Below are 24,083 nucleotides of genomic sequence, written 5' to 3' on the forward strand. Positions count from 1 at the left end.
GGTTTTTTTTTTTTTTTTACAAATTTGCCTATAAATAATATAAAGGTAGATGTTTTTTTTACAAAATAACTATATGTTCTTTACAAAATAACTATATGTACATTACAAAACCATTATATGTGATGTTCTTTATAAAATAGCTATACGTTCTTTACAAAACAACTATATATTCATTATTGGACAACTATATGTTCATTCCACCTTTTTTTTTAAAGAAATCCGGATGCAAGAACATGGTGTACTGTATCCGCCTCTATAGAAAAAATTTCATTACAATTCTATTATTGTGCTTTACGAAAGTAAAAGATATCATCCCCTTACAAAAAATAGAAAAATAAATAAATAAAATAATTTCATTTAGAAAAATAAAAGTTGCTTGATTTGTGTTGGTCCACCAGTAAAATTAGTGTTGAGTGTAGGTCAAATTTCCTATTGTTGATAGCAAAATAATATAATTATAACTTTAACACATCAACCTTTTATTTTTTGTTTCGACAAATTTACCTTTGATTTTTTGCATTACATTCTTCACTTCTGCCCCAAGAAAATAAAATGTAATCATATTCTGAACTTGTACATGTCTAACAAGAAAGAATATGATATAACTTTGATATATATAAGGTGTAAATCTATGTATGTTGAATACAACAATATATATTTTCTCATACTACTAAGAGTGTGTACTTGAAGTGTAAAAGAGAGTTACTGCAAAAATGGCAAAGGGAATTCTATTTGACATAGCCAAAAACCTCTTGGAATCATTAGGAAAATCAGCATTCCAAGAGGTTTCGTCATGGTGGGGGACAAGGAGTGACTTGAAGAAGCTCGAGCAAACCCTCAAGATGATCAAAGCTCGGGTTATAGATGTTGAGAAAGTGAGAAGCGCAATGAGGAAGAGCATAGTGTTGTTATCAAATAGTGGCTTCGTAGAATCCGAGCTGTATTCTTCAAGGCAGATGACCTGTTTGATGATGTCTTCACTGCTCAACAGAGAAAGTGTTATTTCGGATGATATACTACTACAAGAGGGGGGGTGAATTGTAGTATGTTCCTAGTGCCTACTTTTCGCGGAATATAAAACTCATTGTTGTTAGGAACTTAGACAATGCAAAGCGGATTTTACGAGGAAACCATCCAGGGCCCAACTAGAAGTAAAATCTCGACCCTCCAAGGGATTTCAAGCCAAACCAATCCACTATAATATGGAAAACACACAAGTTACAACCTATTATACTCAGACCTTTACTCACAAGTTCCTGACTGAACTTTCCACTCGATAGGACCCTATCCTACCCAATCTAAGTCTCTCACTTAGATTCACTCGTACTCCCTAGTACTACTCACTCGGCCTCTCACTAGAAGCTCAATCGGCTTCACCCTAAAAGCTCACACATTGCACTCTTACAATTATAATAACGAGACTTCTCACGAACTCTCACGCCCCAATACATAAAACACTCAAAACCCTTTTTCCCTTTACAAGATCTCAAATAATATCTCAAAATACATACCAATGAATAAAGAGATAAAACTAGTATGCTGGACACTCACTATCTGTCTAGAACTGACTGGACGAATTGAAACCAAAACCTGACTGAAACTTTGACCTGGAGGTTTGACTTAGCTTCGTGGTGAAGGATGAAACCATTAAGCACGACCACTAAGCTTCGTCAGCCTCAACATTGAATGAATACATATGAGCATATTTATCGTACACCCAAATTATTCTTTTCGTAAAAGATAAGTTTTATTAAAAGATATGTTTAAAAGATATTTTCCAAAAATAAGTTTTCCAAAAATATAACTTTTGTTAAGAATATATTATGTCAATAATTATAAGATATATTCACCATAAAATTAGATTTTATTCAAATCTTATATTTTCCAAATATACTAGCATATCTTTTTACAAAAGATATACTTACCATAAAATTAGATTTTATTTAAAACTAATTTTGCTGAAAATACTTTCCAAAAAAAAAAATTATCTTTTTTCAAAAGGGATTTATTAGAAAATAAATATCTTTATTTTGTAAATCCAAATCCCTAAAAGATATGCGCGTATTACGTGTATATATATATATATATATCATTAAAACTGACCTTTAACGACGTGCAGACTTAAGTTCCGATTAGGTTATGGAACTCTGACAGTCTTTGAGTTTCTGACAAGTCGGTAACTCTAATTTCAATGACTGTATGGAATTCACCTTGGTTCTATATAGACTTGTTCCAGACTGACTTTTATGTCCAACATACTTACATGAATCTTGGAGCGATATACTTCGATTTCTCCGTCTTCATGTTGTTTCTTTGAAACTCTTGTTATGGAATCTTGTAGTATTGATGTATTCTAGATCTCGGGGCAACGTTCCACTTTTGGAACCGCAGGCTAAGTTCCTAACTGGAACTTGCTGTCACTCTTTTTCATTCCTTATTAGAACTCGTAGACCAGGTTCCTTTCTGAAACTTGTTGTCATCTTCGCAGTCCAAGCTTTACTCTTTAGCTTGTTTTCATGCTTCTGTTAGGAAGCTCCTTGTGTGTACCTGTTAGGGAACACCTCATGTACATGTTAGGGAGCATGCTCCGGCTCTAGTGGGAAAGCCTGCCGAAGGTTCCTTCTGCATCTTGTTAGAGAATATCTTCAGGTTCCTTTGTGGTTTGGTTCTCATGAGAGAACCTGCTATAGGTTCATTCATTCTCTTTTGTTTCTCTTGAAGTCTACTATGTCCCAACCCATTGACTTCACCTAAGTCAGTTCCTGTCTTCACATAAACACTTAAGAGAACATCAGATTGAAGTTTGTTTGTCAAAAACAACACTACGTGAAAAAATGAAATTGGCACCGGTTCAAACCCGGCTTAAGGCACCGGTTTGAACCGGTGCCAATAAGAGGTTTAAAAAGGCACCGGTTCAAACCGGTGCCAAAATTCGGAATTGGCATTGGTTAACCGGTGCCTAAAAATCCCAAAAAAATTTATTTCACTGTTTTTGGCACCGGTTAACCGGTGCCAAAAGTGCCAAAATATATATTTTTTTTTTACTTAAAAATTAAATCTGTATTAACCAAAAGTGCCAAAATATTAATATAATCAAATCTGTTCATTATATATATATAATCAAAAAAAATTTACAGTATAGATAAAAAAAAATTACAACAGCTAAATCAAATTAAAAAAAAATTACAATATAAATAAAAAAAATTACAATATAAATCAAAAAAATTACAATATAAATCAGTTGATTCTTCGATTTAAGATCAATATACACTAGTGGAAAAAGTTTCATTTGTAACGGGTTATTTGTAACGGGCAAAGCTATGCCCGTTACATTAAATACATTTGTAACGGGCAAAATATTGTCCGTTACAAATAAATATTTATTCATAACGGACACATGGTGTCCGTTACGAATACTATATTATTTGTAACGGGCAAAATATTGTTCGTTACGAATAAATATTTATTCGTAACGGACACTATGTGCCCGTTACGAATATTTGGCCCAGTTGAAAAGAGGAGCCCATGAAAAGAGAAGCCCATTACAAATTATTAGGGTTTCACACTTCCTCCCCCTTCGCCTTCTCCTCCTCTCTTCACCCCAAATCGCCGACTTCTCCTTCCGTTCGCCATATCCAAATTCTTAACTCTAACCCTATTTCGAATCACAATTCAATACTCTAATACTAGCAACTAACAAACCCTAGCAGAGAGAAAGCAATTGTGAAATCTAATGGTTGGGAAAATTTGTGGTCACGAGAGCTACTAGAGCTTCAGCGAACATCAATGGCGAAAACAAATGCTTCTATGGAGGACAAGAAGCATGCTGAGCAATCTACTCACTTCAATTAAGGTTATAGGCTAGGTATAACCATATATCTTTCTTTGCTATTGGTAAAATCATTGTTTCTTATGATTTTGCCAAGAATTTTGTTGCTTTATTTATATATTCAACTGATTCTCGACAAATTTCGTGTTATTTCTACTCTTTTGCATTTTTGCCCATGTGAATATTCTTCAAATTTTGTTGTTTTGGATTATCTCAATAAAATTATGAATTATTTGTTCAAGTATTGAAGGTAAACACGAGAAAAAGAATTCTGCTTGATCTAGTGAATGTTACAGCTTTACATTTTAGCTTGATTTAGTTACTGATCTAATTCTGCTTGAACTCGTGCTTGACTTGTAGTAATTTCTAAAGTTTATTTTTGTTGCTATTAATTCCATTAATTGAAGAAGCTTTTTCGAATGATTTCTAAGGATATCACTAGCATAAAGATATAAGATAAAGTTTGGACTTCATTTTGTTGTTGCAATTATCGTTTGAAGTTACGCTAAAAATGATTGATTTTGTTAATAGAAGAATTAGCCAATTTAAAATAGTATTCCAAGTTTTTGTGTGTAAAGTTGTGCTAATTAGTGTGTATTGGAGCAAGCAGCTACTAGACATATCATTGCAGGCTGCTGTTTGCTTCAGCAAATGATGCTAGCGAGTTTATTTGGATTGTGCTAATTAGTGGTAGTGGCTGTGTTTTGTATATGCAGGAGAGACTTGGCGATTAAAGATTGGTGTATTTTTGTGTTGTGTGTGTAGTGTATATGCTGCTTTCATAGGGCTGTGTTGTAGTGCTTGTGTGGCCACAAGTGTGCTCGGGTGTGACTTAATAACGAGTGTGGAGCCAGTAGGGGGCGTAAAGGGGTGTACGCCGTTAAAAACTGAAGCATTAGGACATTTAATGTGTGTGGAGTTGAAGGTTTTATCTTTACTGGATCAAAGCAAGTTAAAATTAGTATGTTTCCACTAAATACTTAGATTATAATTCATCTTCTTTAAGAGCTATAGACACTAGACTTGATTGGTGTGCCAAAAGTTTTAACATGGTATATATAGACACTAGACTTGTGATTCATTTGGGATATATGCTCTTTCAATTGTTGCCGATGTTTTCCAATGAAAGTAGATTAATTAACATTGCACACCCTCTGGAAGATAATTAATGTTGAGCAGACTAGTATTTGGTTAAAATCAATGAAATACGGGGGACAACTAACTCTTACTAGTTAGTTCGACATTGATAAATTTTGATTTCTTGTTTAGTCAAGCTATATCCTATAGCTTGTTAATATTTCCTAGTTCTATAGCTTCTATAACTTAGCTAGTATAAGCAATAATTGTTTTTCAATAATATAGTTGCTACTGTCATGATCATATTTTTCTTGATATAGATTATTCATTTGTAGTTTTGTATGAGCTTTATACAATAATTCATCTTTCATATGATACTGTAGATAATATTGTGATTTATGGGATCGATATATGAATAAATGTTATGGTGCAATATATAATATTTCTTTAAATGACATATCATTTTCAGATTTAAGTATAATGATTATAACTATGATAACTAAGATGATGAGACCAAATGCTATATATTGAAATGTTTATGGTAATACTAATCTGTAGTGTGATATTGATGTGGAAATGTTCTAACTGCTATGCATGAAGTGTTCATGAGACGTATTTTAATGACTACATGAATATTTATTGTTGACCATAAATCATGCTAGTATTTATTTGACAGTGAATTTAATTTTTAGTTTGCATTGTGATGAGCTAATGATAATGACTATTAAAATTGGTAAAACAATAGTGTACTACTATTAATTTACATGTTTAATATGCTCTATAATGACACACATAGTATATTTATTATGTTGATCGATGTATTAAATCCAATTATAGCATTGTGTACCTACTTGAAATTGGATTATTGGGATGAAAGTAAATTTAACATGGTGTATGAACCTGAAGTTCCTTAAATTTATATGGGTTAGAAACCTTCTAAAACAATCTAGAAATGTCTAATAGTTTTGAAAGTATGTTGACTGGATTATTCTCCGTTCACAAAACTAATGTGTTTCTATATATGTCATTCGAGACTTATTACCTCATTTTTGGAAATGAATGAGAAATCTCATAATTATTGAATAATTAACAAGTATATTTGCATGTTGTTTTCTTGATCATATATAACTTATGAAAATGTTCATAAGTAAACTAATTAAACATGCTATTTTGAACAAATTACTTGAAGAATGTATATTATGCCCATAGTTTACAGAATTTTCAATATAAAAATTAATATAATTAAGCAAGAGGAACAAGTAAGATTTTATAAAAATCTTTTTCTTTGCCTGATACATGACATTACCAAAAGAATTTATGGTTTAAGTGCAAGGGATTTCAAGGTTGTTGGATAACTTCGATTTATTTCATATCCCCATATGCAAGGATTAGGGGAGATATTATCCATTTCGTTATTATATATAATCCTTGCACATGAATTGTATGATATATTGATGGTCAGTATTGCATACATTTGCTTTAATATCAATGTCAATAATTTAATTAATAAAAACGACCACATAATATTACATATTTACAATGACACCATCCTGAAGATGGATGTAAATAAATGAATGTCATTGATCATTACTGGCTGTAAATGCTCCAATCAAAATTATTGTCCCAGAAGGACATCGGTTAATAATGAAACCTAAAGCACGTATGAAGCATTGTAGTCCAATAGATAAAAAATAAATAAATAAATAAATAAGAACCTTCGGAAAAGGAATGGAGCAACTATTGACAATGACAAATTTGAGGAAAAGATAAATCCCATTACTTTTCTAGAATAAAATTATTTTTAGTAAAATCAATATGTGAGTCTCATGATTATATAAAAGACTCCAAAAGAGTATGAAATATCCAACAAGATTAACATATATCAAGATTATAGTCAAAACTCCAGCAGAGTATATATATGTAATTATTGGATAAAATATTAGTTGATTGTCTTGCTAATTGTATAAAAAAACACATGTTGGTGTTCTAATATCACATCACATTCATAGCCATGCATGAAGTAAGTTTGATAAAGTGATCACTAGTGTTGAAAACTGACCAGAGTTCAAATTTAGAGAAGTGATTGGATGTGATAATTAAATTAGGCCATCCGGGTTTAATAATAATTACCCGTAATGGAAACCTGAAGTTTCATTTGATAATGTGCTGACGCTTTCTCAATGTTAAATATATAAAATGAATTGAATGGCAAGACGTAACATTGAGATTGGGTTATATTTGGATTGTGAGTTATAATAATTTGTATTTGGATTGGCTGGCCAGAAGTTCACCAAAATAACGTATATATTATTGTAAACTATCAGAGAAACAGAAGCTCGCCAAATACATTATTTAAGGCTTTAAAGATCCAGAAGATCACCACCTAGAATTACAAGCAAGTGATCTATGCTTGTATAACAATTCTTTTGATTGGGGCTATTATATGTCAGCACATACGAAATAGGAGAAGAAAGAAAAAGTACAACTGCACAACATATGTCTCCCCATTGACATTGATCTCCAGAAGAGAAAATATTATTGAAAATTTAATAATAAATACACATGAAATATAAAGTTAATGAATAAATCATTCTTCATTGAAATTGTTCTCTAGAAGAGATAAATTTTGATTGTGATCCTCCTAATGAAGTGAATTTTATTAATGCAAATTTGTCTACTAAGTTGGTATATAATAAGATGTCCCTATCAATGAGATATTTTACCAACTTAGGGGGAGAAGAATAAATTAGCAAAAGTTGAAAAAATTAATTAAAATAAATAAATAATAAATATGATCCCTATAATGGTAGTTTGAAAAGTTATATATACGCCAACTTTTGTATATACATTATCAAGATATGTTGCACATTTATGATTTGATTTGTATTCAGTTATGACTCATGTTGCATAGCGTTGAAGATACATTTTGGTCATATTAATTATGTGTATACATTGAGATAAAATCTTGCCAATTGTACTTGAATCACTACACCTGAAGTGTAGGTTGTATATGATCGGTTCCAAAATAAAGATATGTTTAATAGATATGATATTTGGCAAGATAGTGCAGTTGACACTAATAGTGTAATAGTATATAAATACCATAGTGTATGAAATACCCTAAAAGTGGTATAGATATCTGAATTATTATAATAGATGGTCTATGATGTAAGAAAAATTATGATGCTACCAAGGAAAAAAGTATTCAGATATCAATGTCAAAATAGTGTGCAAATTAAAATTGTACCTTGAGGAATTATATGATGATACCGGTATATGATGGAACCGATAAATAATGCATATGCATGATATAATGAACTAGTGAATAAGGGAACTGGAATATATGTCCATTTTAATGTCTTCATAATGATAATAATAAAAGTTTATCATGGACCAGAAGTCTAAAGAAATATGGATTTTTAAAATCCACACTGTACCTTGTCTTGCATTATTTCGAGTCCTATGTATGTTCATATGCATGTGTGAGTCATAGGTTACTAGATTATTCATTGCATATGTTCGAAGTTGTTATATGTCTTACTCATTGTATATATTGTTTAATATGTTATCATATTTTATATATCTCATATTGCATGGATTAATTTCTTACAATGTGGTGTATGTGAATGATCATTCAAAGTATAGTAAGACATATTTACAATTTTGATGAAAAATTAGAAAGAGATATTTATATTCCAATTGGCTTATAATTATGATGAAATTATTGATGACACTTATTTAATTGCACGTTATGAATCATGTAAAAAGAGTTCCTGAAGAACTTATATACGACGTATTTAAATATCCAGCCCTACAAAGTTTATCTCTTGTATAATGCAATTACTATCAAACTCTTGAAAAGTCTATGTGACTAAATTATTGACATCTCAACCTGAAGTTTGAGCATATAAGTGTTAGTAATGAGAATTACTATTTGTATATGAAAGAGAACTATCGTGTTAATTATAAATATTCTATAAAATCAACAAGATACTTATGCATGAGACTGTTTTATCATGGTCCAAAAGAACCACGATCAATGTATATAATTACATGTGCTATATTATTATTTCATACAAGATTGAAAAATCAACATTAATAATATCATGGGTTGCCATATTATTATTAAGGAATGTTTAATCAAATTATAATGATCATCAATTTCGATTATTCACGACCTTAATAAGAAGGCATAAGTATAATAGTTAAGGCAACTTTGAACAGAGATTTTAAATGAAATGTGGACAAACACATGTATTATTGTTATAGGTTTGGTGATATGAAAACTCACTTATTTGAGTAAAAATTTGAAGATTTGGAAGACTCGAAATTAAAATCAAGGAATGATACTATTTTGCGTCATGTGTGAATTGAAGACACTCAACTATATTGGATTCATTGCATTAGAAGACCTCAAGCTATGTTTTCATCAGGGGGAGAAATTATACGCTGCACTCTTTTTCCCTTAACCATGGTTTTTGCCCCATATTGGGTTTTCCTGGTAAGGTTTTTAACGAGGCGGCATTTCGAGCGTATTACGAAGAATGTTGTACTCTTTTTCCTTCATTAGTTTTTTATCCCACAGGGTTTTTCTTAATAAGGTTTTAACGAGGCACAATCTTCGATAATGGACATCAAAGGGGGAGTGTTATGAAAATATTGTGTGGATATCCATTATCCTCTTTGTATGTTTCCAGAATATTCTAGATCTAGGGTTTATGCTTATCTAAGCAAACCCTACTTATAATATTCTATGTATATATATACCCCTATCATATGGAATAATATGGGCAGATTAATTCTCTCTCAATCTCTCATCTTTCCCCCTTAATTCACAACATATTGATCATAATAAAATATTTTTGCATACCCAATTTTTTAAAAATTTTATATAGTATATGTGAATTAAGGCCCCGATTTATATTTTTGCCCCAGGCCACCGAAATCTCATAAACGGGCCTGTTGTGATAGCAAGGGAAGCAAGATAATTGTGACTACGCATTCTAATGTGGGTAGAAAATGTTGTTGGGACGTGTCCAACCTACGATTTGGGACTGCTAACAGATGAGGAGTCTTGGGAGCTTTTCAAAAGATTATCATTGAAAGAAGGGCAGGAGGAGAGCAGTCCTAGTTTTACTAGGATTGGAAAATATATTGTTGGTAGATTTGGAAGATTACCGCTTGCTATTAGAGTTATTGGAAGCCTCCTTTACTCTAAAGACACTGAGCAAGAGTGGTTGTTGTTTCGAGATGGTCACCTTGCAAAGACAAAGGTGACCGAAGATGACAACGTTATGCCCGTTTTAAAGTTGAGTTATGATTTTCTGCCATCACCGTTGAAGCAATGCTTTGCTTACTATTCGTTGTTTGAAAAAGATTAAGAATTTGAGAAGAACGAGCTCGTTCATCTTTGGATGGCCCAAGGGTGCATTGAGGAATCCGAAGAGAGTATCGGCCATGAGGAAGTTGGGGATTCGAAGAGAGGATTTGACACGGACGATTTCCAGATTGGTATCCTTACGTGCCTTGAAATTTGTAGAATTTGGTAAGACACAGCCAGGGTGTATAGGAAGGTTGAGACATCTGAGATACCTTAATCTTAGATACAGCTCCATTAAGTGTCTTCCCGATGCCATCACAAAGTTAGAGAACCTGCAAACGTTAAACCTGTATGAATGCAGTAATCTTGGACAATTGCCAAATGATTTTACCAAATTGGCTAACCTTAGACGCTTGGGAATTTCAAAATGCTTCATTTTAAGAGAGATGCCTTCAGGATTTGAGAAGATGAGATCTCTCAGAGAATTGAACACATTTATGGTAGGGAAAAATAACAGTGTAGACGCACTGGCTAGTTTGGAGCTTAGGGGAAATCTGGCAATTAGATTTCATGTATGGCGTAAAAATACATTGTTAGAATCCAGAAGGGTGAAATTGGACTGACAAGAACAGCTAAATGGTCTCACGTTGGATTTCAAAATTAGATTTCGAATTCCTGATGTTTTCTACAAACCTTAGATCTTTGAAGGTTATAGGCTTCGGGGGAGAGAGGTTTCCAATTAGGATGGCTGAGGGATTACATTGCTTACTCCCTAGACTTGTTTATGTTACTATTCAATGCTGTGAATATTGCCGGCAAATTCCACGCTTCAGTAATCTACCTCATCTCAAAAGTCTAAGTCTTGATGTCATTGCAGTGGAGTACATAGAAGAATATCATTGGGGTGATGATGCAGAGCCTTGTTCTACAACATACTTCCCTGTCTTAGAGTATTTGTATTTGTCAACATTGTTTAAATTAAAGGCTTGGTGATCAAGACCAAGAGTGATGGACGAAGTTCAACCTCAGCAACAAGAGATGATAATATCGAGCAGTAACAAAAACTTAACTTCTCAGCAGCTGCCATTAATACTCTTCCCCTGCCTTTCTCGAGTTAGAATTCGTGATTGTTTAATGTTGATGTCGAAACCTGTTATACTGCCAAGGGTTGAGCACTTAAGTTTTGAAATGATTGAAGAGAAGCTGCTGGAATCCCTTCTGGCATCACATCGAGAAGCACCATCGACATCATCTTCTTCAGTTACTCCTTCTACACTCAAGATTTTGGCGATAAACCAAATATATAATCTAGTTTCCTTTTCTATTAATTTTTGTAGTTTAGAGTCTTTATCAATCAGGTCTTGCGATGAGCTCACCAATTTGATCATGGTATCTCCAAGGTCTTCCATTCAAGTTCTTAATATAAATAACTGTAGAAGCTTGAGAAACATATATGATGCACTGCAACATCTCCCAGCCCTCGAGGAATTGAGCATCTCCAGTTGTGAAGAATAGGATTTGCGGGACACCAGAGCTTGGCCAGACTTAAGAAGCCTCTATTTCTTCGAAGTCTCACACCTCTCGAAACTGCAGGTGCTCCCCAGTGCCATTGGTAGTCTACAGGCACTTAGGGAGCTCAATATAATCTATCTTGATAATTTGACTAGCCTGCCAGAGGAGATTGGCCGCCTCTCCCAGCTTCAACGGCTTGTAATTTACCGTTGCCAGAAATTGGCCTCACTTCCACAATCATTGCGCAGCCTTTCTTCTCTACAACAACTTAATATTAGTAAATGTCCACAGTTGGAAACAAGATGTAAGCAACCAAATGGTGAAGATTGGCCCCTTATTCAGCAAATTCCAATATTTTAATCTTCTGATATATTTGTGTTTTTTATACTTGTATTATTGGGTTAATCTGGCAAGGATTAGAATTACAATCTTATATTGTATGTAATCCTTTTATTTACATAGATTATTTATTTATTTTGCATAGCTTACAAACGTGTATTCGTAACATTTCATAGTAAATTAAATTGGGCGTTTTATTTTGTCTGAAGGTTATCTTCAACTTCAGGCCATGTATGAAAACCAATTGCATACTATGCATTTTTTCTGACTTCAGGTTATCAAATAGTATTTCCGCAAATTATATAATCTGTATGCTTTAGTTCATACTTCATAGTTCATAGTACTAGTAGTAATACAGTCATAAATAGAATTTGTACTAGTTTGAGGAGCATTCGTCAAATAAAACTAGTAGTTTGAGGAGCTTTCTTTGAGCTCACTCTGCACTTCTGCAGTCCTAACTTTGAGGATTAAGTTATTTCATAGTTCATAGAGTAGTAGTAGTGAATGTTTTGTACAGATTCAAGTATTTCATGGCTTTAATGCTGCTAGCCTGCTACGGTTTTTTATTTTACAAAACTTCCGCAGAAATTTACTACTACTACATGTAAATCCTGATCTTTTCAACAAACATATGTCAAATTTACAATGGATGCTCAATACAAAAGATGGAGCCGTTAACGCAATTCCACCCACTGGAAGTAGAATTTTGGTATAAATATTTAAAAATGGTCTCACAAGGCTTAAGAAGAATATGGGAGAAAGTCAAAAAATCCAATCAAGGATTGTTTCCAATACATATCAAACACCTTGAGAACCTCTAAAACATATCGACCCTCGACACAAGTCACAACATGGACCAAAGAACTGCCAATGACAAGTCCACCTTAAGAGCTTCTGAAACATGGGTTCATCACTAAGGGATCAAATACAAAAGATTATCAGATTTGATACTTAAGTAATATGATCACACGACACTCGTTCGGAGCTTCATCCTGGTAACTGGTAAGTACACCCCATGTGTGCTAATAAATAAAATAAAAAAAAAATTGATTTGATTGCTTAGTGTCATAAAAAAATAGGTAAGAGTACTTTGGTTAGCAAATTGAATGTCATAAAATAAAGATGCATTTAACTTGAATAAACATAAGGATTCCAACACAAACTAAATGCCTTCATAGTGACAAATTACCAAGACATGCAAGCAAATCTCCCGAGTCCTTTGAGAGCACTTACTAAAGAAAAACAAAATTTCTAATCATAATTTTAAACGATATTATACTGGTTGTAGAAGGCCATACAGCAAATTGGAACACAACGTGCCCAGCCTGAATATAACATTTCTTCTACTTCAATGGATACAAAACAAAACAGATGCTTAAGCCACGAGAGTACTAGCGGTTGTAGACTCGCTGCAGAAAAAATTCATAAATGCAATTAGTTAATTTCAAGGCATACTAACAACAATATCAAATTTACAGAGAAACTGTATAAAAAGGTTCAATTAACATGTAAACTTACTATTTCCAGACTGGTGGGAGCTTCTTAGTCTTCTTGTAGTAACGAGCAAGTCTGTGGATCCTGCTCTCAACCAAAATCAACCTGAATTTGGAATCCTTATCCTTTCTGTTCCTCTCCAAATGCTTCCTGATAGCCACTGCCTTCTTGATAAGATGGTAGAGATCCTCTGGAATTTCAGGGGCCAGACCTAAGCAAGATAACCAGTAAACAATTAGCAAAAATCTTCAGTCGATACTAAAACTGATATTGAGAATAAATAGTAATCAAGTAATCACAAGTCAAGGACAAAAGCTGAATACACTACATCCATGTGAAATAGTACCGACCAAAACATATGATAACAGTTAACAAAAATATTGTTGATTTCCAAATTCCAATTTACAAGAGCAAAGTTAATTCTCTACTAGATGAGTTCAGTACCTTAGTGATTGTGATATAGTATATTTGTATGGCAAGAGATGAAAACAATACCTCTTGGCACAACCGCAGAACTAACGAAGTTTATAAATCAAATATAGATAAGTAAAAGGGGATAGGAGTTATGTGATTGTATGTCTGGACAAGACAACAATACCTCTTAGCAAACTAATCAAGTTCATAAATCCAAAATAGTTAAAGCAATTAGGGAAGAAAATGGTCTAAGTCCCACCGAATGACCCTAATCCAAACAAGACAATATTAATAACAGGTTTCATGAGCCCAAGGCAACTATTTCAAACTAATAAGATTCAAACAACTATCAATGGACATGACTCGTTTTCTTGCAAAAGTAAGATTTAAACAAATGATCAATGGATATGATTTTTTTTTCTTACAAGGTAAGCTTCACTTACTCATATATTTTATGTCTAACAGAATTAAACATGTTAAAAATGCGGGACTTAAGAGCTTATAAAACCCAACTACAGCTTGGACTCAAATTTAAAGGCCGTGCATACTCATGTAAGTCATAGCTCATCTAAAAACACAAAAGTTCCGAAAAGCAGAGATTCAACTCATAGAAGTTAAAACATAACAAATGGTTTCCTGTTTCCACATCCTTAAAGCTAAAGGAAAACAAATTCTAAGATCTCATGTAATTATCATGCCCATCTTTCTATTTCCAGCCACTCTCAAAACCACAGAAATAAGATGTACGGGTCAAAAAAACCATATTTAAGTAATTAAACCAAGCCAAACAAGTAAACAAAACACTAAACAAAAACAAAACTAAAACCTTCCAATATCAATTCCAATACCCCAACAAAAGTATCGCGGTATTTCACTAAACACATCGAAAACACATCCAACTTTCCGGAATCAATAATTTAAATGAGCTTCCATTATAGAAATTGAGAAACAAACTGTATACAAACTGCCCGGCCACACTCCCTATTCTTCCCAATATACATCAGTTTCTCTACCACAATTTCAACACTCAATTTCACAAAAACAAATCTAAAGCAAACATTTAAGAGAGGTTGCAGGACCAGAGGATATAAATTTACCGTGAGCCTTGAGGATACGAAGGATCTTGTTACCGGTAACACTCTTAACTTGAGCAATACCATGAGAATCCCTCAATATCACACCAATCTGAGAAGGTGTCAAACCCTTCTTTGCAAACTTGCAAATGTTGTCATCAACCTACAACAAAAAACACCCAATAAATTATCGATACTTGTAATCAGATTAAAATAAACATGAGTTTATTCAATCAATTTTTTAATTCACACAACACTGCTCATATCAAAAATAATCCAAAAAAAATACACATTTACGTAATAGAGATAATACCCAAGTAAACAATTGTAAATGGTATGTAAATCCTTTAAAAATTCTCAAAATTTCTGATTATATATGCAAATTGATGAATAAAAACATGGGGTTATACCATCAAATTCAAAACCAACTAAAAACATTAATAGGAACAATCAACTAAATCGATTAAAAATTCAAACAAGTTGAATAAAAATCAACAAAAAACTTACATCTTGAGCGGAGATCTTGAGCCAGGAAGGAGGAGTCCGCTTGTATGGAATGGAAGAAGCGGACATACCCTTACTGTAAGAACATCAGAGAAATGGGAAGAATGAGAAATCGACGCCATTAAAGAGAGAGAAAAACAGAGAAGAAGATGAAGAAGTACCCTTTACTGTGCATACGACCCATGGTGACGGCGTAGGAAGAGGATATTCTTCGGCGGCGGCGGCTGGTTCTTCTTCTTGCTGCTGATGAAGCTCACTCTAACAAAAAAAACCCTAGAATTTAACCAGCATTTCAGTGGTTTTATGTGATGGAGTTGGATAAATATACTCCAAATGGTTTTAGGGTTTTTGGGCTTTGCTTTTCAGGGTTTCATTTTCATACTTGTGGATAGGCCCATATACGTAAAAAAAAAAGGTTTTTTTTTTTTTTTTTTTTGAAAGGTTGTTTTCTGTAACTAAGGACTTGTTCTCTTCACCTGATTTTGTGCAACTAAATTGTGTTGTCTCATTGAAGGATGAAGGTTGGATTGGCTTGGGTGCTGTGGACAAGAATACATATGGTGAGGTCTTGTTTGCGGGAGTTCGTCGCACTAGAGGCTATTGGTCACCAAAAATTGCCAAGTGTAAGGTCATTCACTTTGGGATCAAGCTCGCACGCCGCTGTGGTTACAAGAAGATTGTGGTGTAATCAGATAGTGAAGTGATTGTTTCGCGTCTCTCTAAAACGACTACTTTCCTCATTGTTCTTGATTCAATTCTAGATGATATCTTTTATTTTTGTGTTGATTTTGATTTTATTTCGTGGTCTCATGTGAAAATCGATGGGAATAATGTAGCTCATCGCCTTGCTAGTTTATAGTACCTTTTAGAACTAAACAAGTGTGGGAAAACTTTTGTAATTGCTCCGTATGTAACTATGGACACATTGTCAATTAATCTATAACCCTTAATAAAAGTGGGAACTTAGTAACAGTAACTTGTGGCGTTATTACACTAACACCCCCGAAATTAATGGAATTCCGAAAATGCCCTTTATTCTAATTGGTTGATGCTTCATGCTTGACAGCTTGAGCGCTTTTTCACCGACTTCCCTTACCTACTCCCTTAGCTCTCTTTCTTTTCATCTAAAAAAAAGCTCAGAGTATTTATGGAAACAAGGAGAGAGAAAGCTAGAGAGAGAAAATATGTCTTCCTTCAACAACAATGGCGATGAGCTCAAAACCACCTATCATCCCTTCGACGATGGTTATGGGAGCTTGTGGAAGATGATATTTGATGTCGTTTTCTCCGATCTTCAGGTATAATTCTACTCCTTTCTTAATATTAAACTACCAACTAAAATAAAAAAAACCACATTTGTAATTCAATTTTTTTAAAAAAAATATCCAGAATTATTTCTGGTGGGATTCGGTTTAATAGGATGTCGTGATTTGGGAATTGAGCTATGGGAATTAAGTTATGCAAATTAAGCTAACGGAATTATGTGAAAATTGATGCATAACAAGCTGAATTAATGTGGTATGATCTAATGACTTCTTCTTTGTTACCAGGATTCGTGGTGGAGGTGGTATTCCGAATCTCTCTCACACTCACTCTCTAAATTTACCATTGGAGCAGTTTTTGAGTTTAGTTTTTTTCTTTGAATTAGCTGATCAATTACCACTCCTCTCTTGTGAATTCGATTCCTCCAGTTTCGGCCCGCCGTCTCCGAGGTTCCCGTTCAGTCTGAGATTGTGTTTCAATTTCCTCCATTATAGCAGCTTCTTGAGATAAGATCTCTATCCTTTTTATAATCATCTAATATCAATTTTGACAATCTTTTAACAGTAATCCTTTTTTGTGCTACGTTTCTTCATTAAGCTTCTTAATTAATTTTCTCAAATTCGATTAATAACTCGAACTATTTTTAAATGAATGAGTGGTGATGAAACCTAAGAAAGGGAAAAAGAGGAGAGAAACTGCGATGAACGGCGCTGGAAATAATGGTGGTTGGGAAGTTTCTGCCATCAATTTGATGAAACTCAGAAATTTGTAAGGTATTTTCTCTCCTTCAATTTGATGTGGTTGAATAGAAATATGTAAAAATTGCTCATTTCTGGAAAATTAGGCTGTAATTTTTTTTCTAGGGCTTTTGCTCAAATTCTGTAATTTAGATGTTTGTTTTTTAATCATCAAAAATCATTTCTCGATCTATCATTTCATTGTTAATCGAATTAGGTTGTTATTGTACTTGGATTTGAAAATAATTATCAAGTTTGTTTGGAATTTTGAACAAATTAGGGTGCATTTTTATTTTTTTACTCGACTTTATACCGCCCTCCAATTTCAAGCAATTGCAAAAAATAAAAAAATCTGGAAGTCTGTGTACACGACAGTGGAACAGCAACCATACCAATTCCAGTTACTCGGAATTGTCGGTGATGTCCCTTGCTCACCAACCTCGTACTCTTTCATCAACACCCTGAGCTTGAAGTTGTTGCTTAAGATATTGGCAGGTTAGTGAATATTTCAATCAATACCATAAGAAAATCTCTTTTATCAACACCAACCTCGTACTCTTTCATCTCACTCCTACTGCATCTGTTAGTGAATCTAGAGTCTTCTTGATGATGAAGGGAGCGTACTTTTTTGAGTTGTTTTGTTTTATGGTGTTGAGTTATGAAATTATGAGTGATTTTGGAGGTGGATTTTGTGTGTTTGTTTATCACAATCAATAATAATCAATTTGTGGAATTTGTTTTTGTATTGTTCAATTTCAGATTACTATTAATTGGTTGCTCTTGTAATTTTGGATTGGTTCAAATTTTGTGATGAGAGTCTATTTGTTGAAATCAATTACTGAAGAATATATCGGCTTATTTGACTGATTTTTTTTCTGTTTTGGTTTATTGTTTGTTGCTGCCTTCTCTCACTATCAGTGTCAGGGCTGCTGGAGCAAATGCGGAGGTTTGTTTATGCGGATTATATCTATATTCTTTATGGAAATGAAAATGATACACTGTTGTTTATGAATGGTAACATGAGAAGTAACATACTATAGCTTATACGAGGAAAGAGCCTTTGATAATATTGTCATATCACCTGGCCCTGGTCTGCAATCTGGGCTGCTAATATAGGTGAGAGTCGTGAGACTCTTCTGCTCAACATGCTTTCAATAGAAGTTATGAAAGTCACTTTAATTTTTTACTTATTCATATGTTTGAACTGTGCTTGTTTCCAAGATTTATTGAGCCGATTTATAAAATTTAGTAATGATATGTTTGTCCAAAATTAATTAATGCTGCAATCTTATATAGTTATTGCTTAACCCTGATGTTATTGCTTAATCCTTAGTGTCTGCTAGAACTAAGATCTTATACAACACATCTGATATGCTCCTCTCCTTTTGAATTCAATCAAGATGAAACCCACTCAAAAAAGGTTGGTGACCTGCAGCTACTGTTGTAATGTAGTTGAGAATTGACTTTGAAATAAACTTCTCTTACTTAGCTGATGACTTTATGAGAAGTATATTCTATTAAGCTTTTGATTGCTCTCTTCTCTTATTTTATATCGTTTTCTCTATCTGTTGACGGCTCTGAATATCCTCTTGTTGATTTCATGTCTATCTTTATTTCGTTATTTTACAACAGCTTTGGTGAATAAGTTTCATATGTATTTGTATTTCATCATTTGAAAACGGCTTTGGTGACTGGTTTGCCTTAATGAAAAGCAAAGAAAGAGAGATAATCAGGATATTTGGATTTGCAAGCAAGTTGTTTCAGCAGAAAAAGCTATAATGGTTTAATTTATGACGCTATTATCCTGTTTTATGTTTTTGAATTCCTTGAACCTAGGAACCCTGTAGATTTTGTGAAAATACTCTATATTTTTATTTTCAATAAACATAAAACCTTCTTTTCCAATATAATTACCGGTGGTGGTGTGGTTTATTTATTTATTTATATCATATCTTATCACCAACGACCATGGGTTATCTTTTTCATTTACCAGTCTACACAATCAAGAAAAATTGTCTTAATTGAGGAGTTGAAGTTTATGGATTATATTATTGCGCTTGTCTATTATTTATTATATTGGTAAGTATATCCTTTATAACTGCAGTCATTTGATGTAGTCTTCAATTAGGGATGGAATCTCACAGTCATACGAACTCACCCTTGTAGGGCCATAACAATGTCAAGGATGGTGATTCTTCATCTCAGACTGGAAGTTGTATATTGAAGTCTACAAGGAGTGCTTTCAACTTTTGGTTTGACCAAAATGCATGTTTCTACAAGTAGACAAACTATATAAAAATGTTAATAGAAAATTAGAAACCATTCTTATGAGGGCAAAATGGTTTGACCAAAATGCATGTTTCTATAAGCAATTTTTACAGAAATCATGTATACTTGTACAGTATATTTTTACTGACCATATAACTTCAATTTCTTTATTCGTTCGTTGTTTTGTTGGAATGTTGGATGAATCTCAACGTGTATAATACGAGAATATTATGTTGAAAAATGAGATGATCAAAAGTCATTGTACTGCTCTCAGATTCTTATTGATGTAGAGTTCTTACAAGTTATTTCGGTAATTGTTCACTTTTCCTTGGGCAATCATATACTAATCGAGGATTTGATGAAAACATATACGGGGCGTTTGGATTGTGGGAATGAGAGTTTGGGGATTGAAAGGTGGGAATGGAATTTGGGAATTAATTGATGGGAATACATAAAAATATGGTAATACCTTGTTTGGATAGTGGATGTGAATATATAGGACATAAATAACAATTTTACAAAATACCCTTATTAAGATTGTTATTTAATTTTTTTTATTAATGGCAAAAATCTCATTTTTCTTCCTATTCCCATTCTCATTCATTTATTACCTACCCTCACTAGGTAATAAAAGGGTGGGAATTCACCTGTAAATAACCCATTCACAAACCCCTTTTCATTCCCATTCCCACCAACCAAACAAGGCTTATTTTTTATATTGGGATTAAAACTCCCAATCCCACCCTCAATTCCCACTTACCAAACACTCCCATAGTGAACTTAAAGAAAGTTAAAGAAGACATGTAGTTGTAAAATTGTTACTCTCTTTTTCTCAATCAAAATTTAGGGTAAGAGTCAAGGACATCTAAAAACCCATTGAGAATGTAGGACTGTAGATAAGAGGGTGAAAGTGAGAAACACTTAAGAAAACCTATTGAGAGAGAGACATACCTATAAGTTATGAAGTCATTACAAAGGAGCAAAAAGTATAGGAAGATACGGAATTTTGGGAATTAAAAGAACGAAAGACAAATAATACTTTTTAGAGTGTAATTGAGTAAGAAGTAACCATTGAGAATGTAGGAGTGAAGATAAGAGGGTGAAAGTGAGAAACACTCAAGAAAACCTATTGAGAGAGAGAGGGAGAGAGAGAGAGAGATATATACACCTATAAGTTATGAAGTCTGTAAAAAGGAGCAAAAAGAATAGGAAGATAGAGAGTTTTGGGAATTAAAGGAACGAAAGACAAATAATACTTTTTAGAGTATAATTGGGTAAGAAGTAACCATTGAGAATGTAGGACTGTAGATAAGAGGGTGAAAGTGAGAAACACTCAAGAGAGAGAGAGAGAGATACCTATAAGTTATGAAGTCAGTACAAAGGAGCAAAAAGAATAGGAAGATAGAGAGTTTTGAGAATTAAAGGAACGAAAGACATATAATACTTTTTAGAGTGTAATTGAGTAAGGAGTTGACAATACTTTTTAGAAACTTTCTAAAATGGTCGAAATAATAAAAGACGAGTTAAAGATAAGAAAGCTAAAGGGAAGAGGAAAAAGAGATAACAATATAGGAGGAGTAGATTTCGACAACTAGATTTAGACAATCTTTTTTCAGTAATCAATAAATGTTATTAATTAAACAATGTGCTTTTGTGACAATTGAGGCATCAAACTGATTAGAGTCACCTTTAGAATAAATTTATCAACATTATGATATAACCGTGTTAGATTCATAAGTAAATGTTTTTTTTATATTTGTACAACCATAGTTATAGATAGCTTTAGAAAGATAGAGGATAGGAGGTAGGAAAGGGGAGAGGAGTAGGACAGACACGAGAGATGAGAGAAAAAAAGATAGGGAGTAAGAAATAGGAGAGGGAGAGAGAGAAAAAAAGAGGAGGGATAGGAAGAGAGGGGCGCGAGAAAAGATACGTCGAGAGAGAAATAAAGGGAGAGAGAGAAGGGTCAAGAGAGAAAAATAGACAAACAAATAGACAGAGAAGGCAATGCCGAGAGAAAGAGAGGGTTAGGAGACGAAGGTGCTAGGAGAGAGAGAAAAAGAGAAAGAAAGAAATAAATAGGGTTAAGAGATGAAGGTGCTAGAAAAGAAAAATAAAGGGGGGTTGAGAGAGAAAGGTGTTATATATGAAAGAGAGAGAAAGGTGCTATAAAAGAGAGAGAAGGCAAGCTAAAAAAGAAAAATAAAAGACAAGCCATGAGCTAAGAGTAAAGGACATGTCGGAGATTGTTAAAGAAGTGTTGGGAGAAAAGTGCCAATAGATAGGACAGAGGATCTGGAAGATCGAGAAGATAGAAATAGAAAAAGAAAAAGGAAAAATATAATGAGATAGAGAGAGAACGAGGGCAAGAGAAATAGAATTGAAGAGGTCGGAAGATCGAAAAAAATTCGTGAATTAAATAGAGAGAGGGGGCTAGGAAATAGATATAGAGTGATAAAGAGAGAAAGAAAGAGGCTAGAAGAAAAAGGAAGATCAAGAGAAGCTGGGAGAGATAGACAGATAGATGGCTCAGGGGAGAGAAAGAGAGAGAAAGAGAGGGAGAAAGTGCAACCTATGGTTTTAAAAGCTCGTTTTTAGAATGGAATAAGGACAAGAAGAATAAAGAAAGAAAGAAAGAAAGAAAGAAAGAAAGAGAGGGAGAGAAAGAGTTTGGGCCAATAAAGGAATAATGAAACGAGTGAAATGGGAGCAAGTGAACCAAAATTTTTCAAAGCCATTAAAAAAAAGTGGGAACATATAGACATAGTTAGGAAGGAGATAAATCAAAAAGAAAGAGAAAGATTATTATTAATTAGTAAATTAACAGTCATTAAGTAGTAAGAAAATGAATTATCGTGCATTCCATGTTTACATATACACAATAACACTCTTAAAAATACATATTTAATCAACCAACTATATTAGAATTCAACTTACTCTATTGTTCAAAGCCCTAAGAGCTCTTTCCTTAAACAACACCAGAACAACATATTTATGATAGTTAGAAAACAACTTTAAAGATAAATATTAATTAAGCGAATAAACTTATAATTGTGAAAAACTTATTAATTAAATCATAATAAACATATATCAAGAATTAGGGATTATTATTTACTGAAGATGCTCGATCGCTAAAAATGTTGTAATCGTTCAAATGTAACTAATTAGCATAAACTAAACTTATGTGCGTTTATATAAACTTAGAGATAACAACACACAATTAACATTACATATATTGCACCGATTAATCCTTAAATTTGTGCTAAGCAAAACTATTTGAAAATTCGAATATTTGTTGATCCAATCCGGATCTGATCCAAAAAATTTGGATATTCGATCTGAAAAATTGGATATCGGATATTTAAGATAATCACACACAATAATAACATTAATGATACAACAAGCTCTTTTTACAATTCATTAAATTATGCTCCCTAATCAGCATGTTAATAACACCTCAAACTACGAAACACGATCACATCCACGAAGCTTACATATCTTACCGTCGGGGGGGGAAGGGGGGGGGGCACGCGCGTAGCGCGTGCTCCAACGACTAGTATTTAATAAAGGTAATAACTTGGTTTTTTTTTTTTTTTTTTAAAAAAAAAACCTCTTAGGATGTAATACGCAATTAACGATATTTAACAATAAGTAAATGATAATTAAAAGTTCTGATCTGGGATGATCTAAATGATTCTGGCCTAATTTGATCCGATATGAATTTATTAAGGAAGTGCCTAAATCAAGTTGAAGAGAACTTGTCCTTATTCTCACTTATTTCATGAAAATGACTTGTATTAAGATCGAGTAAAAATTAAGTTCGAATAAGGGCTATCTAAGTCAATTTACAATTAAAACAAATCATAATGCTTATTAATAAGTTTATACAAGTTCAAACAATAAGATAAAAGGAGTAAAAATTAGGTAAATATAACACACTTTAAATGGCAACTTATGCTATAGCATTGTTTAAGTATACAATAATGTGAAACCGGGACTTCCAAACATTCAAGTTTTTGAGGTGTAATATCTTCTTGTACCGTTAACAAGCCATAAGCACCCTTACGTCTAGTAATACAAGTTATTTGTGTAGTTAGGGTTTTAAGCAATATCGCAATTCGGATCGTAGAATCGTACGATTATACAATCTGAATCCACCCAAACGATTAAAATGTTGGTAGAATCGCTCCAAGAAACAACAAAATTAGTTAGTTACAGACCGATTCCACGACGTTTCTAACAATTCCACTTGG

At 33.2% G+C, this 24,083-nt stretch overlaps 1 protein-coding gene and 1 long non-coding RNA gene across 4 annotated transcripts; one reads left to right on the forward strand and one right to left on the reverse strand.

Annotated features, from left to right (window-relative positions):
• Positions 1 to 13,173: 13,173 nt before the first annotated feature.
• Positions 13,174 to 15,878, reverse strand: LOC110695673 (40S ribosomal protein S13-like). The gene is made up of 5 exons (XM_021872907.1): positions 15,724 to 15,878; positions 15,566 to 15,638; positions 15,083 to 15,221; positions 13,596 to 13,782; positions 13,174 to 13,486 (listed from the first exon to the last, which is right to left on the reverse strand). The coding sequence occupies exons 1-5, from the start codon at positions 15,744 to 15,746 to the stop codon at positions 13,453 to 13,455; spliced, it is 456 nt and encodes a 151-aa protein (XP_021728599.1). The 5' UTR covers positions 15,747 to 15,878; the 3' UTR covers positions 13,174 to 13,452.
• A 793-nt stretch (positions 15,879 to 16,671) lies between these two features.
• Positions 16,672 to 19,722, forward strand: LOC110695674. 3 transcript variants are annotated; one of them, XR_002506168.1, is made up of 5 exons: positions 16,672 to 16,860; positions 17,113 to 17,126; positions 17,211 to 17,598; positions 18,481 to 18,508; positions 18,603 to 19,722. It is a non-coding gene; the product is annotated as an uncharacterized LOC110695674 (long non-coding RNA). The 3 variants fall into 3 exon arrangements; XR_002506169.1 differs by having other exon boundaries at positions 17,254 to 17,598; XR_002506167.1 differs by having other exon boundaries at positions 17,113 to 17,598.
• Positions 19,723 to 24,083: the final 4,361 nt, after the last annotated feature.

Source organism: Chenopodium quinoa, unplaced genomic scaffold (assembly GCF_001683475.1).
Source record: "Chenopodium quinoa cultivar QQ74 unplaced genomic scaffold, ASM168347v1, whole genome shotgun sequence".
Taxonomy (NCBI): domain Eukaryota; kingdom Viridiplantae; phylum Streptophyta; class Magnoliopsida; order Caryophyllales; family Amaranthaceae; genus Chenopodium; species Chenopodium quinoa.

Excerpts from the sequence above, each read along its gene's own strand:
- LOC110695673 (XM_021872907.1), bottom strand. The coding sequence starts at position 15,746 with ATGGGTCGTATGCACAGTAAAGG. Across the intron at positions 13,783-15,082 it reads TCGTATCCTCAAGGCTCACG|GTCTGGCCCCTGAAATTCCA; the intron begins GTAAATTTATAT and ends TATCTTGCTTAG. Across the intron at positions 13,487-13,595 it reads CTCCCACCAGTCTGGAAATA|CGAGTCTACAACCGCTAGTA; the intron begins GTAAGTTTACAT and ends TTTTTTCTGCAG.